Here is an 18,970-nt window from a genome sequence, read left to right as displayed (position 1 = left end):
AAAAAAAGTTCAAAAAGAGATTGAAGTTGCGAACGAAGAGGTGGAAATTTAAAAAATTGAAGAAGATATTCATCATGATTCAGAATATTCCATTAAAAAGATGAAAATTACTGTAGAAAAACACCACCTCCATTTCCTTAAAAATTGAGACAACAAAAATTGGATAAACATTTCTCAATATTTTTGGAAATATTTAAGAAACTAACCATAAACATTCCATTTGCTGAAGCCTTAGAAATTTGCTGAAGCCTTTGCTGAAGCCTTAGAACAAATGTCGAGTTATGCAAAGTTTATGAAGGATATACTTAATAGAAAAAGGAAGTTTACAGATAATGAGACAATTACACTTAGTGAAGAGTGTAGCACTATAATTCAAAAAAAGCTTCCTGAAAAACTTAAAGATCCTAATAGTTTTACTATTTCTTATGCTATAGGAGAATTATTTTTTGGAAAAGCTTTATGTAATTTGGGAGTCAGTTTTAATCTTATGCCTCTTTCTATTTTCAGAAGGTTAGAATTCAGAGAGATTTCCTCTACTACATTAACCCTTCAGTTAGCTGATCGATCAAACACTTATCCTAAAGGAGTTGTAGAAGATGTATTGGTGAAGGTTGATAAATTTATCTTTCATGTGGACTTTATTGTGTTAGATATAGAGGAAAATAAAGAAATTCCAATCATTTTAGGGAGACCTTTTCTTACAACTGGAAGAGCTATGATAGATGCTAAAAAAGATGAGTTAACCATGAGAGTTAATGATCAAGAAGTTACATTTAATATATTAAAATCAACGAAATACCCATCAAAAGGAAAATATAATGAATGCTTCAAGATGGAAATTTGTGATTATTTGAGTAACGATCATTTTATGAAAAGTTTTGCAGAAAAAATGGAACAAGAAGACTTGAAACATGAAGACGAGGATAAAATGCAAGATAAGTTCATCGAAACATGTAATGAAGATATAAATTATGTTCAGGAAAGATTTGAATTATTAGACACTACAGAAAATAATAAAAAACTTATTCTGTCAATTGAAACACCTCCTGAACTCAATATTAAAGTACTCCTTGCACATTTAAAATATTCTTTTTTAGGAGATTTATCTACATTACCAATTATAATATCCTCAGAGTTAACTTAATTACAATAACATAAGTTATTGGAGATTTTAAGAAAATATAAGAAAATATAAGAAAACCTTTGGATAGACCTTAGCTGATATAAAAAGAATAGTCCTTTGATTTGTATGCACAGAATTTTATTAGAAGATCATCATGAACCGAAAGCGCATCCTCAAAGGAGATTAAACCCTATAATGAAAGAAGTGGTTAAGAAAGAAATTTCAAAATGGTTAGATGTCAGAATTATATATCTTATCTCGGACAGTGTTTGTGTAAGTCAAATTCACTGCGTTCCAAAGAAAGGGGATGTGATTATTGTTGCCAATAAGAAAGAAGAATTAATACCAACACGATAAGTCACTCATCGGCGAATATGTATTGACTGTAAAAAATTAAATTCTGTCACTAGGAAAGAACACTTTTCTTTACCATTTATGGACCAAATGTTTTTTAGATGGATATACTGGTTATAATCAAATTTCTATTGCTTCTGAGGATTAAGAAAAGACAACATTTACAAGTCCTTATGGTACTTTTGCTTTTAGACGAACCCTTTAATTTATGTAATTCACTTGCAACATTTCAAAGATGTATGATATCTATATTTTGCGATTTAAAAGAATAAAAGTTTTTATGATGGCTTTTTAGTGTTTGGAACTTTTCAGTGTTTGAAACTTCGTTTGAATGATGTTTAAATCATTTAGAAAAAAAATTTTTCGTTTGAATGATGTTTAAATCATTTAGAAAAAAATTTAGAACAACGTGAAAAGATAAATTTAGTATTAAATTGGGAAAAATGCAAATTTATGGTTGCAGGAGGTATTGTGCTTGGACATAAAATTTTTAAAAATGGTATGGAAGTAGAACCTGCGAAAATTTAAGTTATACCTAAATTACCTCCTACTACTACAATGAGAGGGGTTAGAAGTTTCTTAAGACATGCTGGTTTCTACAGACGACATATTAAAGATTTTTTTAAAATTACTAAGCCTCTATGTCAATGATTAGAGAAAGATGCAAAATTTGATTTCAATCCAAAATGCATTAATGCCTTTGAATTATTAAAAGAAAAATTAATCACTGCTCCTATAATAGTTTCACCTAATTGGGAGAAATAGTTTGAGCTAATGTGTGATGCTAGTGATTATGCAATTGGGGCTGTATTAGGGCAAATATATGACAGAATATTTAAAATTATATATTATGTAAGTAGAACTCTGAATGAAGCTCAAATTAATTATATCATTACTGAGAAAGAGTTATTAGAATTGTCTATGCTTTTAATAAGTTTAGATCATATCTCATTGGAGCTAAATGTATTGTGCATACTGATCATTTTGCTATAAGATATTTAATTCAAAAAGAAGGATCTGAAACCAAGATTAATTAGATGTATCATTCTGATGCAAGAATTTGATTTTGTGGTAGTAGATAGGAAGAGATCTGATAATCAAATAGTGGATCATTTATCTAAGTTGGAACAAGAAAAAACATTTAATTATGAAAGTGAAATTAATGAAAATTTTCCTGTTAAACATTTGTACACTATTATTGAATGACATGTGTCATGGTATGCGAACATAGTGAATTATATTGTTAGTGATCTTTTACCCAATTGATCGACAACGCAACAACATAAAAAAATTATTCACGATGCAAAATTTTACTTTTAGGATGACACATATTTATATAAGCAATGTAAAGATCAGGTTATTTGAAGATGTGTACCATATGAAAAACTGAAAAGATTATTAAAAAATGTCACGATTCTGAATTTGGGGGACATTTTGGAATTGGTAGAACAAAATATAAAATTTTACAATCTAGATTTTATTGGCATACTCTATTTAAGGATGTTAATACATATATAAAAACATGTGATCGATGTCTGCGAGTAGGAAATATTTCAAAAATGAATGAAATTCCCCTAAATTTTACATTGGAAGTTGAAATATTTGATGTATGGAGATTAGATTTTATGGGATTATTTGTTCCCTCTTTAAAAAATTTATATATTATAATTGCACTAGACTATGTTTCCAAATGGATCGAAGCAGTTGCTTTACCTCGTTGTGATGCTCGGAGTGTTTCAAAATTTTTAATGAAAAACATTTTTATAAGATATGAAATGCCTAGAGTAAACATTACAGATGGGGGATCTCATTTTAGAAATAAAAGAATTGAAAAATTGTTTTGAAAATATGATATATAACATAAGATCTCCACAGTTTATCATCCCCAAACTAGTGCTCTAGCAGAATTAACTAACTATGAAATTAAAAGAATCTTGGAAAAAACTATAAATGCTAACAAAATGGATTGGTCTGCTAGATTAGATATTGTATTATGGACTTACAGTACAGCTTATAAAATTCCTTTAGGAATATATGTATGTTCCCTTATAGATTATTTTTTGGGAAGACTTGTCACTTGCCAGTAGAGTTGGATCATAAAGTTTATTAGGCTATAAAGGAATACAATTTCAATTTGAAAGAAGCTGGTGAGATAAGATTATTGCAATTGAATGAGCTCGAAGAAATTAGAAATGTATATTATGATAATGCTAGAATTTTTAAGGAAAAAATGAAAGAATGACATGATCGGAAGATAATAAGAAAGAAATTTGAACCCGGACAAGAAGTTTTGTTGTATAACACTAGATTGAAATTATTTCATGAAAAATTTAAGTCCAAATGGTTAGAGCCATTTACTGTTAAAAAAGTCTGCCCATATGGAGAGGTGGATATTGAAGATCCAAAAACTAGAAAAGTATTTTTAAGCAAATTCAAATAAAATAAGGAAATCATTTGCAACATCAAAAATTAAATAACTAAGCATATGTTCGATATGATCTCAATCTGATGAATAATTATGCTCGTAATACAAACTTTTCTTATATTTGCGTGATATTACTTTTACTTGTGATGATAATTTATGATTTTATCATCTTAGTGTATATGTTGCATTTAAAAAAAAAAAAATATGATCCATTGAATTACACAAGCATTGATGCCAAAGATTTTGGATCTTTGAAAATAAATGTGCTCTTGAATTATTAAGACAATCTAGAAATTGAAATTTATAAGATGATAAAATTCTAATCACTAAAGAGCTTATAGAAATAATAAACAAACTAGCAATAAGTGTTACTTTTATTTCTATTAAATTTAATCATCTTGGTGATAAAATTATCTTAGAAAATTGATTTATGAATACTTGATTTTATAATAGGTTATTTTGTATGAATTTCATTTTTTATATCTATTTTTTATGTTTTGTGCTTTTTGAGAGACAAATTTTGGGAGTTCGATATCTATTTTATTTTTTTTGCACTTTTTAAGAGACTTTTTTTTTTAGTGGAATAATAGTCTTCATGCAGTAATAGAGTATCATATATATATATTAATTGTTCATTATCTTAATATATGAAAACTTATATTTGTATTATATGTCCACTACAATTTGCATGCACTTATTCAATTGAGTACTTAGTATTATTTTCTTTTTTTTTTATTTACATACCAATCCTTCTTAATTTATGCTAACATTTTCTTCTATTTTTTTTTTCAAATTTCTTAGAAACAATTTTTTTAAGGAATGAATTTGAATATTTTACAGAACCAACATTTATATATGTTATAAAAGAAAATGTTAATCATTTAAATGAGCTGTTTAAGTTAATACATGATTTAAATTTCGTAATAATTTTTTTTAATACTACACATTATGATATTATTACAACATTTGATTTATATCTAATTTTTTTATATTTATGACATTTCCAAAGTCAACATCGGGTTCAACCTCAATTCATTTTCTAAAACTTAAATCTCTCTCTTAGTCAATTCAATGTCCGGTTTGTTTTCCAAAACCTTGAAATAGGATTTAGGTTACGAGTGAATGCATGGCCTAAGAGATAATGGGATTAAAATTTTTTTATTACCGTTATAATTCCCATTTACACTTTTTAAATGGTTGATTTCCTATTATTTTTTTTAATCCTTGCAACCACAATTTTTATTTTGACCCCCACCCATCCTCTCTCTCTCTTTCTCTCTCTCTCTCTCTATATATATATTCTCAGATCATCGGGCATTTACTTGTTAGTTATTTTTTTGGTTTGGGTTTCAATTTCCTGCGAGTGTAGAATGCGGTACTCAAATTCTTAGGCTAGTTAGAGCTTGTATAATAATCTCCGACTATTCTTTTGAACATATATATATATAACTTTCATACCAACACCAAACAAATTTGCTCCACAAAGTTTGATCCTAACAAGCCAAATTGATGTTCCTAAAATGCGCATTTAATCGATGGAAAAATGCATGACCAATTGATTTTCCTAAATTTCTAAATGTACATATTGCCTAAGCTTTATTATGCAAGCAGAAAATCGATATATAAATTTTAATATCCATGAATCTCTCAAATCTCAGTAACTTAATGTGCACATAAATCAACTTAACATAAAATCAGAATGAATCCTTTGCAAGTTACCTGCAGATCCATAATAAATTTATCCATGAATCTCTCAAATATCAGAAATTTATACAAATCAACTTGACATAAAATCACATTTAATCCTTTGGAAATTACCTGCCAATAATAAATCATAGACCTCAGCTCCAACTGAATGTGGAATTAATGTTAAAAATACAACTTTTAAAAAGAGCTATTATATATTTCCCAGTGCTATAAATGTTCATAGATCCTTAAAAAAAATTAGAGTTACAAATATACAACAGCACATGCACTAATCTCTCATTAAACCTCTCAAAAAACAGTCAAAACCAAAGGAGATAGATCAGCTCAATTTTTGCCAGGCCGTAATTAAGATCTGAGACTAAATTTGCTCACTGGGGTGAAAAAGATTCAAATGAAATTAACAAATAAAATTTACATGATGTGAATTAAATTATATTTAAAAGAACAAATGCTTGTTAAGTTTGTACTATCCTGAAGCATTAGATGAGTTGCCCTCCAACCAGCTTGGGCTTCCCATTAAGGCAGCGTCAGTCTCTGACAGTGGTGCTGCAAGTAAACGTGAATCAGCAATCACTATAATAGGGCTGCTAATTTTCGCTTGATTTAATATAGCTAATCCAAATCAACCAGTTTAATATTGAAATTATCGTTATATTTTCCGTAAATAAATTATGGTTATTTACTACAGAGTCGACCAGATGGTTTGTTCTGCACACTTCAGTTTTTGCTCGAGAACATGGGATAGCCTCATATATTTGAAAAAGAAAATTATTCAACATAAGATTAATTTATGATATTATCTTCAAATAAAAAATCAAAATCAAATATTCCTAACATGTGAGATAGAAAAGTACAAAGGAAAATTTTATAAGATGATGACGAGACCTGTAATGCTTTATGATGCAGATTGTTGGCCTTTAAAAGAGAAACATAAAAAAAAGTTAAGTGTTGCCGAGATGCAATGGGTAGGCAGGTGAGTGGTTTGACACTGAGATATAAAATGTGAAAAAATATATCCATGGTAGGGTTAGTGTAGCTCTAGTAGCGGACAAAATTATAGAGTCATCTTAGATGGTTTGGTCATATTAAACGTCTACCATCCGATAATCTAATCAGGAGAGTAGATCTCTTAGATTCGACTTGTTAAGTGGTAGAGGTAGACTTAGAAAGACTCGGGCCAATTGTATAAAAAATGATCTTACTTTATTAGTATTAAATGAAAATATGACTCTCAATAGGATGCAATGTAGAAAAAGGATTCATGCAGCCAGCCCCACTTCGTGGGTTACAGCTTGTTGTTGCTCTTGTATATGTTAACTCAACATAAGAACTAAATAATTAAATTATTCCCTTTACGATAAATTTAACCAGTATAATAAATCTCGATGAAAAAAACACTTGGTCACAATGGCTGGCTAAAAATACCATTCATTTCTAGATATTCTCAGATCATCGGGCATTTACTTGTTAGTTACTTTTTTGGTTTGGGTTTCAATTTCTTGCGAGTGTAGAATGCAGTACTCAAATTCTTAGGCTGGTCAGGGCTCGTATGATAGCCTCCGACTATTCTTTTGAATATATATAACTTTCATACCAACACCAAGCAAATTAGCTCCACAAAGTTTGATCCTAACAAACCAAATTGATGTTCCTACAATGCGCATTTAATCGCTGGAGTAATGCATGACCAATTGATTTTTCTAAATTTCTAAATGTACATATTGCCTAAGCTTTATTATGCAAGCAGAAAATCGATATATAAATTTTAATATCCATGAATCTCTCAAATCTCAGTAACTTAATGTGCACATAAATCAACTTAACATAAAATCAGAATGAATCCTTTGCAAGTTACCTGCAGATCCATAATAAATTTATCCATGAATCTCTCAAATATCAGAAATTTATACAAATCAACTTGACATAAAATCACATTTAATCCTTTGGAAATTACCTGCCAATAATAAATCATAGACCTCAGCTCCAACTGAATGTGGAATTAATGTTAAAAATACAACTTTTAAAAAGAGCTATTATATATTTCCCAGTGCTATAAATGTTCATAGATCCTTAAAAAAAATTAGAGTTACAAATATACAACAGCACATGCACTAATCTCTCATTAAACCTCTCAAAAAACAGTCAAAACCAAAGGAGATAGATCAGCTCAATTTTTGACAGGCCGTAATTAAGATCTGAGACTAAATTTGCTCACTGGGGTGAAAAAGATTCAAATGAAATTAACAAATAAAATTTACATGATGTGAATTAAATTATATTTAAAAGAACAAATGCTTGTTAAGTTTGTACTATCCTGAAGCATTAGATGAGTTGCCCTCCAACCAGCTTGGGCTTCCCATTAAGGCAGCGTCAGTCTCTGACAGTGGTGCTGCAAGTAAACGAGAATCAGCAATCACTATAATAGGGCTGCTAATTTTCGCTTGATTTAATATAGCTAATCCAAATCAACCAGTTTAATATTGAAATTATCGTTATCTTTTCCGTAAATAAATTATGGTTATTTACTACAGAGTCGACCAGATGGTTTGTTCTGCACACTTCAGTTTTTGCTCGAGAACATGGGATAGCCTCATATATTTGAAAAAGAAAATTATTCAACATAAGATTAATTTATGATATTATCTTCAAATAAAAAATCAAAATCAAATATTCCTAACATGTGAGATAGAAAAGTACAGTTTAGACTGAAAGGAAAAATTTATAAGATGATGATGAGACATGTAATGCTTTATGACGCAGATTGTTAGCCTTTAAAAGAGAAACATAAAAGAAAGTTAAGTGTTGCCGAGACGACAATGGGTAGGTAGATGAGTGGTTTGACACTGAGAGATAAAATGTGAAAAAATATATCCATGGTAGGGTTAGTGTAGCTCTAGTAGCGGACAAAATTATAGAGTCATCTTAGATGGTTTGGTCATATTAAACGTCTACCATCCGATAATCTAATCAGAAGAATAGATGTCTTAGATTCAACTTGTGTTAAGTGGTAGAGGTAAACTTAGAAAAAGTCGGGCCAATTGTATAAAAAAATGATCTTAATTTATTAGTATTAAATGAAAATATGACTCTCAATAGGAAGCAATGGAGAAAAAGGATTCATGCAGCCAACCCCACTTCGTGGGTTACAGCTTGTTGTTGCTCTTGTATATGTTAATCTCAACATAATAACTAAATAATTAAATTATTCCCTTTTCGATAAATTTAACCAGTATAATAAATCTTGATGAAAAAAAGACTTGGTTACAATGGCTGGCTAAAAATAATATTCATTTCTACTTTTCTAAAATAAATTCCACTTAAATTATTTTATACACAATAAAATAAATGCTCAAGTACATGTTCTGAATACTATAAGCTACAAAATATGCGCGCGCGCATAAACTATAGAATGTATATATGTATATAGCTAAAAAATATGCGCGCGCGCATAAACTATAGAATGTATATATGTATATGTGTGTCAGAATATATAATATATATAGATATATTATATCGATGCCGAGTCAAATGTGCCCCGCAATTTATGTAATATTATTATTATTTTTATGAAACTTGTTTTTTGAATTAATAATGACTTTTCAACATTTGTAAGGTTTCAGATTTAAAAAAAAAACAGCACTAGTGACACGCAATGGGTCCAATGAGTCCCTATGCCAGGGCTGAGTCATTTGGAATTACCACCATCAGCAATGAAAAGGAAAGCAGTATAAAAAACCATCGAGTGGGATCAACATTACCAAGCAAGTCTTCATAGGAATCCTCAAAGAATGAATCATTCATCACAAACGGAGGAGAGAACACTTGGTCGATGCATTCCCCGTTATCAGGAGAGAAGGGCGGCTGTTTTCTGTGACTAATTACAGCATCAGCCTCCTTTCCAGGAAGGCTGGTGGAAAGCGGAACAAAGAAATGCTCGGACTCATCACTGCTTTTCTCATCTGAAACCTCAGAATTACTTGATGGACCAGACAATGCAGCTTCACGAACAGCAAGCCTGATATTTAGGGCATATAAAACCCCATCTGCCAGCAAGAAAAGAAAAGAAAAGAAAAAGCTGCTATGAGAATTGTTTCCATTCGATTAGTCAAAAGATAAATGTTTGTACAGAAAAGTGCCAAAATGATGCCGACTCTTTCTAAGGTCCATGTTATTCACAGATTCTATAAAAGTGTCAAATTATCGCTGAATTTTTAAATGGGGCAAAAATAATCCACCTTGGGGACAATTTCACCCCCTATTAAAAGAGATTGAGGACTAATTTGACACTTTTATAGACTATAGGACTAAATGTGCATTTGGGAGGGTTTTTTGCGGCCTTATCGTTTTGAAAAGAAATGCTATGCCATTTGGGAATTGTTTGTCACCTGCTTTTGGTTCCCGCCCATTTTCGGAACAACGAAATGCCAAACGCCAGCAGGAGCCTCCGTTCTGCAGTTCTAATAAAGTTCTGGGTGAGAAATGACTATCTCACCTTCTACAATTCGGTAAATCCTCTACTCTATCCCCGATATTACCCTCGCTCCCTTGTGATATGTTGTGATTGTGCCGATGGGGATTCCCGGTTGTCCTTTGGGATGGTGCTCTTTCCCCGATATTATCGTCGCTCCCTTGTGATATGTTGTGATGGTGCCGATGGGGATTCCCGGTTGTCCTTTGGGATGGTGATCTTACTGTTTTAATTATTTGATTTCTCTATTGTGCTTCTCGGTTTTCCTCTCTGTTGATAGTTTGTTGCTTGTGGTATTGCCAATGGGGCTTCCTGGAAGTCCTCCTTAGTGGTGGTTTGTTGCTTTCCAATTTACCTATTTGATTTGGTGATTTGGCTATTCTGTGTGGTGGTGGTTTGATACTTGTTGCTTGAACTTGAAATGTGCCCTTGGCCTTCTCAATTTTCCTTTCTGTTGTGGTTTGGTTCTTGTTGTTTGAAACGTGAAGTGTTGTTTGAAGGGGAATTTACATGCATACCACACAATTCTTATGAATGTACATATCTCACATCTACAAATTTAAATTTGTTTGCGTCTAAAGCGTTTGTGCCTTGGGCTTCTAGCTTGAACTTGAAGTGGTTATGATCTTGGGCTTCTCGGTTTTCCTCTCTGTGTTGTTTGGTTCTTACCATTTGAAATGTGAAGTTCTATTTGAAGAGGAATTTACAAGCACATCACATTATTCTTATGCATGTACATATCTAGCATCTAAAAATTTAAATTTCCTTGCGTCTAAAGTGGTTGTGTTGTTGGGCTTCTCCCTTTAACTTGAACTGATTGTGCCCGTGCGCTTCTCGATTTTCTCTCTATCGTGATTTGGATCTTGCCGATTGAAATGTGAAGTGTTGTTTGAAGAACGTTTTATTTTTATCTTCACAGTAGTAAAAAAAGAAGTTGATATGGTTAAAAAAAGCAAGGGTAAAAAATCAGTAAGACCCATGATATCCCAATTGAAGTGTAGAAATATTTAGGAAATTTGGGAATTTCTTGGCTTATTAAACCCTTTAATATTATTTTAAAAACTAAAAAAATGTCTGAGAAGTAGAGGAAAAGTATTTTGGTCCCCATTTTTAAGAATAAAGGGGATGCAAAGAGTGTGTAAATTATAGAGGAATTAAGTTGATGTGTCATACTTTAAAAATTATGGGGGAGGGCAATTGAACATAGGTTAAGACGTGATACAAAGATTTCTCTTAATCAGTTTGGATTTATGTTGGGCGGGTGTACTATGACAGCTATACATTTATTGAGAGGTTTGATGGAGAAGTACAAAGGGAATAAAAAGAAAAGAGAATAAAGAGAATTTACATATGATTTTTATTTATTTAGAAAAACCTTAGGATAAAGCTCCAAGAGAAGTCCTTTGGAGTGTTCTCGAGAAGAAAGGTGTTGATATGACTTATATTCAAGTCATTAAAGATATGTATGCTAGAGTTGTTACTTGTGTTTGAACAGGAGGATAGAACAAGTATTTTACTATTTCAGTTGGATTACGTTAGGGATCAAGTTTAAGCTCATATTTTTTTTTTCTTTAGTTATGGATGCTCTTACTAGACATATACATGCAGATATACCTCGGTGTATACTTTTCGCTAATGATATCCTTTTTATGGATAAGACTGGAGAAAGAGTTAAGGAAAAAACTTGAATTATGGAGCTCTACAATCGAGTCTAGAGGCCTTCGTTTGAGTAGAACTAAAACTGAATATATGGAATATAATTTTAATAGTAGTGATTCTAGTGACAGAGATGTAACTACGGGTGATCAAATCATTAAAAGGTTTAAAAGTTTTAGATAACTCAGGTCAAAATGATGGTGATATAGATGAGAATATTATTGGTAGAGTTCAAGTTGGTTGGCTGAAGTGGAGGAATGCTTTGGGCATATTGTAAAAGAAAAATATTGCTTAAATACTGAAAAAAAAATTTTATAAGATGGTGGTGCAACTTGCAATGCTCTATGACACTGAATGTTGGCCTTTAAAAGAGAAGCATAAAACTAAGTTTTGCCAAGGTGAGAGTGCTTAGGTTAGAAACAAAATGTGAAATGAATATATCAGTGATAGGGCTGGTGTAGCAAACAGTGGCAGACAAGATTAGAGGGAGTCGTCTTAGATGGTTTGGTCGCATTAAATGTCAACCATCTGATGATCTGATTAGGAGAGTAAAAGTTTTAGTTTCGACTGATGTTAAGAAAGGCAGAGGTTAACATAAAAATAATTTGGCATATTGTACAAAAAATGATCTTAATCTATTAGAATTAAATGAAAAAATGACACTTAATAGGATGCAATAGAGAAAAAATATTCATATAGTCGACCCCACTCAGTAGGATGAAGGCTTGTTGTTGTTGTTATTAAAAGGTGTGGTTTTGCTTCTGGTTGTGGCAGTGAACTTGTGAAGCACCAAGGCACAACCACTTGGGCGTGGTTTTGACGGCTTTGGTTTTTGTAATGTACGCAGAGCAATCATGGAAAAAAAAAGAAGAGCTCATCTGATTACCAATTGTCAGTTATATAATTGTCCCTACATGTTTGCCACAAATACTACATGGTCTTAACGCACACATCACACTGTTAACTACGAATACTACCAGGTCTTAGATCACACATGCCACTGTTAAGCAAAGATACTATCACGTCTTAAAGTTTCTATGATATAGTCGGTGATCTTGGATGGGGCATTCTTTGACAAACTGATCTCATTGAGCTCTAATTCGATATGTTATTTTTTTTTTTAATTTTTCTTCAGTTTTTATAATTATTTTTTAATTGTAGGCCAAACTATTTTTTTTTTCCTCCAAATATTTTATCTACATGATAAACGAAATGGGTAAATAAAAGGAAGGTGTGATATCAACCATTTGGGAGAGGGAGGCAAAGATCATATTCAACGGTTTATGCTTAAAAGAGATACAAATTCACAATAAACCAACCAAATACTTCAATAAGAAAGGTTGACAAAATATTATTAAAGACTTTCATAAAAAAACTAGGAAGGCTGTATAACAAAATCCAGTGGAAGAACAAATTTGTAAATCGACAACATTAACATAAATTTCCAATGTCTTCACCAAGTTAGTACATTCATGACAATATATGAAACCTTTGATTTGAGAATATATGTAGTAAAGATTTTATTATTCAGAGAAATATTACCCTGTCGATTCGGAATATCCATTGTAACAAGATTTCTTAAAGTTCATCCCCGACAAGATCTACCACTTTTTATTTTGAGTGTAACGACCAAGTGATTAGAGAAAAGAATGAATTGTTCAACAAAAAAAACTAATCATTATAAAGTGTTATTGAGAGAGCATTCAACGTATATAAGAAGTGTCATACTCCGAGATATGCTGACATATTCTTTCAAAAAATAGATAAAGATGGTTGTTGTAATGATAATGCTATACAATTTTACACAGATGTATCCTTCTCGGGACGATATTGATTTCAAGACTTAGATGAAAATCCAACATGCATACTTGTGGAAATATTCGAACATTGACTCAGACAACAATTGTCTGATGAAGACTTGGTATGAATTATTTCAACGCATTCGAAGAGAAGGATGTACAGGAGAGGATCTAGTTAAAAGAAGAGCTTATAGATGTTTTGGAGAACTCATCCAACGTCTTTATGTAGTGTTGTGTAGTGCCTTCTTGTAGATGTTTACTATTCAGATGTATTTAGGATTTGTAGATAACTACTTTCTATATTTATGTAGTGTTTTGTATTGAAGATTTATTGATGTTTACTTTCTATATTTTTTTTTTCTGATTATGAAACCAAAAAAAATTTATATTGTTCGATTGCATATCTACTTTAGTTGTCAATTAAAACTATAATGTATTATAATCTCAAGAAAAATGAGTTCAAGGTCATCAAGTACTTAAATAGTTATATATTGTCACTGTGGTGCGCAATGTTCTGAGGACACATCAAAATGAGAGATAGGTATGAGAGGATATTTTATTGTTGTGCCAGACATAGAACATGTGAAGTTTGTTGGTATTTTCGTTAGGCTAAAGATATAGATGAGTTTGCTCCAGATAGTGATCAAATGAGGAGAAATACTGTAGAAAAAATTATTCTGAAGACTTGATTGACTGGACATCAAGGCCAAAGGCATTATAGCATTGCTGGTTATTTTTATAGTGCTTACTATTGTGGTATTATGCATGAAATGATTACTTACAATTGATGTATTGAAGAAATTTGGACTCCTAACATGTTTTTTTAGTGCTGGAGCTGTTTTTGTTATTTTGTTATAACTATTTTCAAAAGTACAGTCATTCAAATAAATTACACATATAAGGGGATAACAACATTTATCATCAGAAACAGCAGCAACAAAACAAATTATCCAAAAAAAAACTCCTGTTATTCTAAAAACAGCTTTTTGACAATACCTGTGAAGTTGTTGCTTCAAAAAGCAACAACCGCCCCAAACACACCTTAAAATGATCTCATGTAAATAATTAGAGGACTTTTTACTCAATATTTGTATAAGAAACATGTTTATGGTAAGTACGGAATTAGCTGGTACCGAAGGCTAACCTTCTGCTGCAACTTCTTCACAATCATTTCCAAAAGGTTGGCCTACTGACTTCACTGCAAGAATATTTTCTGACTTAGCTGCGGGTGGAGCAGCTGTGGCATGCCGCTTTCCAGAATGCATACTCTTTCCTGATGAATTTGGAGTAAGACTAAACAAATGTGGAAGTTTGAGAAGCGGGCTGCCAGAAACCTTTCCAGATTGAAGAGAGAGATTGGAAGCCATCTCAGCCAGTTGATCTGTATTTTCCTGCAACAAAATATAACCACAAGATATTTTAAAACAGTTTCAGGCAAAAAGCTGAAACAGCGTCATAATAAAATATATTACTCAACCCGAAAGAATAATTGCATACTTGTATCCTTCCACTGCTTCGGGCCTGGGTTGGCGAGCTTAATCGCTCATTATATTCATCTAGTGCAATTGGTGAAATTCTATTCACTTCTTCAGTCAGGTCCGCTATTGACTTCTGCATTACTGGGACTGCGTCTTTAAGTTGGTTGATGAGCCCCTGCTTTTAAAAAAGATATACTTAATCTATTGTTTTGAGGTAAAAAAATAAATTAGTATGACATTTTCATAATAACCTCAAAGATTATTCAATAATAAAACCACATGTGGCTATTGAAAGGTTCAGAAGTAATTTAAATTGATAACATGAAATGACTTTAAGCTTTAATACAGTTAACTTTTAAGTTATCTTTGTTGAAAAAAGTGGATATAATAGGCATGATAAAACTTGTAGAACACTAATAGCGGGCAAAATATGGAGAAAAATCCTTGTCTCCCTACAAACTATTGTTCTAACTTATGATTGATACACCTTCGAGATGCACTTGACCCTGAGACCATAAAATTAAGCCACAATCTCTCCATTCATTCATCCTAAAAGAGAAATGAACAATTCTGACTTCCAGATACCACGCAGAATTAGAAAATGGACCATGATGTAGGAAGGATGAACGAAAGGGAACACACCAATGGTCAATTATTTTTCTATTTAAATCACAATCATGTGAGCAAAGGTCAGCCACCAAGTGTTTCAATATAAATTATTTTTCACTTAATGATAGATTAAATCCCATACACTCATGTGCATTAACAATCCACTAGTATTGCATACTAAGAGCTCAATTAATCACTCCAGTCCATTATAGAATACACCAACTCTAGAATTTTTCTTGACACTCGTACAAGCCCTCTAAAACCCATAGGAGCTGCAAACTGCAAAAACCATTTGATCTCAGCTGAACAATTAGCTATGTTCCCACTTGTCAAGCAATGTGGAATCAATTCGTACCAAAATTAAATTTGATACCAATCATCAAACATAGTTTTAACCCAAAATCTCAAACTTATGGCTGAGGACAAACCAATTAGTATTTCAAAACTGACATATATTTTACTATTTAATGTGCAACTAAAATCAATACTTTTACATGCCTTAACACTAGAGAGCTTAAGAACTTCACAACATTAATAAATGATCCTACACAAAAATCCAATCAAGAAAATTTGGGTTTGTGTTAACTCACAAAAAGTTATAGCATTCCTAAATATAGAATCTTGCATTTAATTTTTAGTTCGCGTTGGGATTGACCAGAAAATCTAACCCAAACTTGACCCAAAATTAGCCCAAACTTAACCCAAAAAAAATGAATTTATAATACATGATGACTATTATGCCTAATCTTAAATGTGTTGCTCAAGTTGGGTTTACGCTCCACGTCGAAGATAAGCCTGATTAGGAACAAACTTTCTGACCTGTTAATAAATAGGTAGAGTTTGGGTCATGAGGTTCAACATCATCATCAACAACAAAAAGCTTTTATCCTCCTAAGTGGGGTCGGCTGGGTAATGTAGGTTCATGTCGACTTAAGTTCAGGTCAATCTCGAACTTAACCCACATGAAATTGACACCTCCATAACAACCTAGATTACAATTGTGAGAATATAATCAAGCTCTAAAACACATTCTTAGGTGCAGGCATATATTTTTCTCTTCCCGCAATCTTGGTTTTATTACCAAACTGGTGCATGCATATATGATTTAGTGAGTATGCCAAAATTCTGACACCCTCATTTGTTTCTTCTTTAGTTATCGTGAGCAAGTTCATATAACAAAGAAAATAACATGGATATCTACCATGCAAACCACATATTCATGCTAGCATAAGAAGAGCTTTAATTTCTTGTGATATAAGAACACTATCAGCCATCCTTGTACAAAGCAGTACATCAACAAAAAGGGCCATGCAATATTTCACCAGGTGGTTCAAAAGCTAGTAAAAATTGAAAAATGGAATGGTAAGAGACGAATTATCAAAAAAATCCTCAAATTGGGGGATAAGAGTGTCCCAAACTATTTTCGGGTAAAAGCTCATAGAATTAACTGTATAAACAGGTCAATCTACATCCTTGAGTGTCCAATGAAATTACTCACTGATGAAATAGCTTCCTGTTAGATTTATGCAATACTTTGGGTAGTCAATAGAAAATTTTCTTCTGACAATGGCTTCCTGTTCAGTAAAGCAAATGTGATTTCCTTTTGTAAGCCACCAAAACAATGCAACTAGGCCATTCTTATGTTAGAGCTTTCATTCAATGCAAGATACAGATTTAGACCTAACAAAGAATGAAGATGGAACAAAAAAAAAAATCTTCTGTTTTTTCCTATTCTCAATAATTTTCTCTTTATTATGCAGTGTGTGCGGGCTTGTTGGGAGTTTAAGGTACATTCTTAGTTGATGAATTAGATTGCTCGGATTGCGAATCAGTTCTACATGATCTAACATCTGATCAATGCAATACCACCAACCGTATAAGGTAATGCATTGGAGCTTCTATTCCTTAATAAATGACTGCATTGCCACAGGCTTTTGTTCTGCACATATTATCCAACAGACCTAGTTGTGCAAAGATATGAAGACCCAAGTTTTTCCATAAGCTTGACACAAACAGTCAACTACCTTATATAAACATATTTATAATTGGGTGAATGAGTACCATCCCATCAATTAACTACGAGCACATTAAAAAAATCAACATACAAACGATTCCCCCCCCCCGCGGGGGGGGGGGGGGGAGGTGGTTAAAAAAAGCTTATGAATGCTAATGATTGTAATCAACTCGTGATCAGCTTGCTACGGAGTTCATTTTTGGGCCCAATTGTTAAGCGGGCCAAGCTAAAGAAAATATTTTGAGATTCCCTTACACAAACACAAATAATTAATTAATTATTTATTTATTCTAATAAACTAGCCTTGACCAGCCCAGGAGCTCAATCCAGTTACACAATAGTTTTCGCAAGCAAAATAGTTTTCGCAACAGCAAAACTGTAGATCAAGCAATGGTGTGTGTGTGAGAAATACATATACATAGATATATATAGATATATGCATCTCTCTCTCTCTCTCTCTCTCTTTCTTTATATATATATAAAGATGGTTGCCCTAGCAGAGACGACGGAGACGACGGAATGGTGATTCTATCGGCTTAATCGCTTCTCTTCGGCGTCTCCCACGACAACGTTCACGTAGCTGCAGCTCCCTGTCTCTCATGTTGAAGTCGAGCGCTCCAAGTCGTCTCTATTGTCGACAAGGATTGCTACTGCCATCGTCGTCTGATTCATTTGACGACAACGCTTTCTCTCATAGCGACGACATCTCAGCTGTCTCGTCTCCCGCAACCGACGACATCGCGGCTGTCTCCTCGCCCGACAGCGCCCGTTTGCTCGCTTCTTTGCAGCCTGTCAAACTGTGTCTCTCCTGATTGTGACAATCTTGTCAGGGAGATGGTTTCGATGCTTCATTCCTATGAAAATGCCCTTGCCGGCGACTTGCCCATTTCTGCTAGTGCCCCTCCTCGAGGTTCAGAGTCTGATTTTGCTATCGGTAAGCCCTGCAATGTTCCACAATCGTTCCACGAGGCTCTTGAAGGTGGAAGTGATCACACTTTTATTAAAAAAACTTGAAAAAAAAATGGGAAGCCTACACTTATTTTCACAGAGGAGGAAACCGATACTCTCGCGTCCTTTTGGCGTTTTGCCCTTGTAAGGAAATTCCTTTATGGTCACCCAAAATTGGAGATCATTAGGAACGAGTTTAATGCTATGAAACTATTAGGCAGTTGACACATTATTGAAACATTGACCTACTTGACTGTCGATATATACTTATTCAGCTATCTCACAATGCCGATTACATTTGCATTTTCTCTCAAAAGCTATCGAGATTGACAATCGTTTTATGAAAATTCTGAAGTGGACTGTCGGTTTTGATCCAAAAGCGGAGTCCC

The 18,970-nt window shown here is 32.7% G+C and overlaps 1 protein-coding gene across 1 annotated transcript in view; it reads right to left on the bottom strand.

Annotated features, from left to right (window-relative positions):
* Positions 1-7,593: 7,593 nt before the first annotated feature.
* LOC110032598 (AUGMIN subunit 6-like) overlaps positions 7,594-18,970 on the bottom strand; it is a 54,623-nt gene continuing 43,246 nt past the window's right edge. The window contains 4 exon segments of the mRNA XM_020736271.1: positions 7,594-7,998; positions 9,368-9,652; positions 14,677-14,923; positions 15,030-15,185. Of these exon segments, the coding sequence (XP_020591930.1) occupies positions 7,919-7,998; positions 9,368-9,652; positions 14,677-14,923; positions 15,030-15,185 (768 nt within the window). The 3' untranslated portion in view covers positions 7,594-7,918.

This window comes from Phalaenopsis equestris, unplaced genomic scaffold, assembly GCF_001263595.1.
Source record: "Phalaenopsis equestris unplaced genomic scaffold, ASM126359v1 Scaffold000979, whole genome shotgun sequence".
NCBI lineage: Eukaryota > Viridiplantae > Streptophyta > Magnoliopsida > Asparagales > Orchidaceae > Phalaenopsis > Phalaenopsis equestris.
The sequence above is the reverse complement of the archived record's forward strand: the minus strand, read 5'-3'. Positions and strand labels throughout refer to the sequence as shown.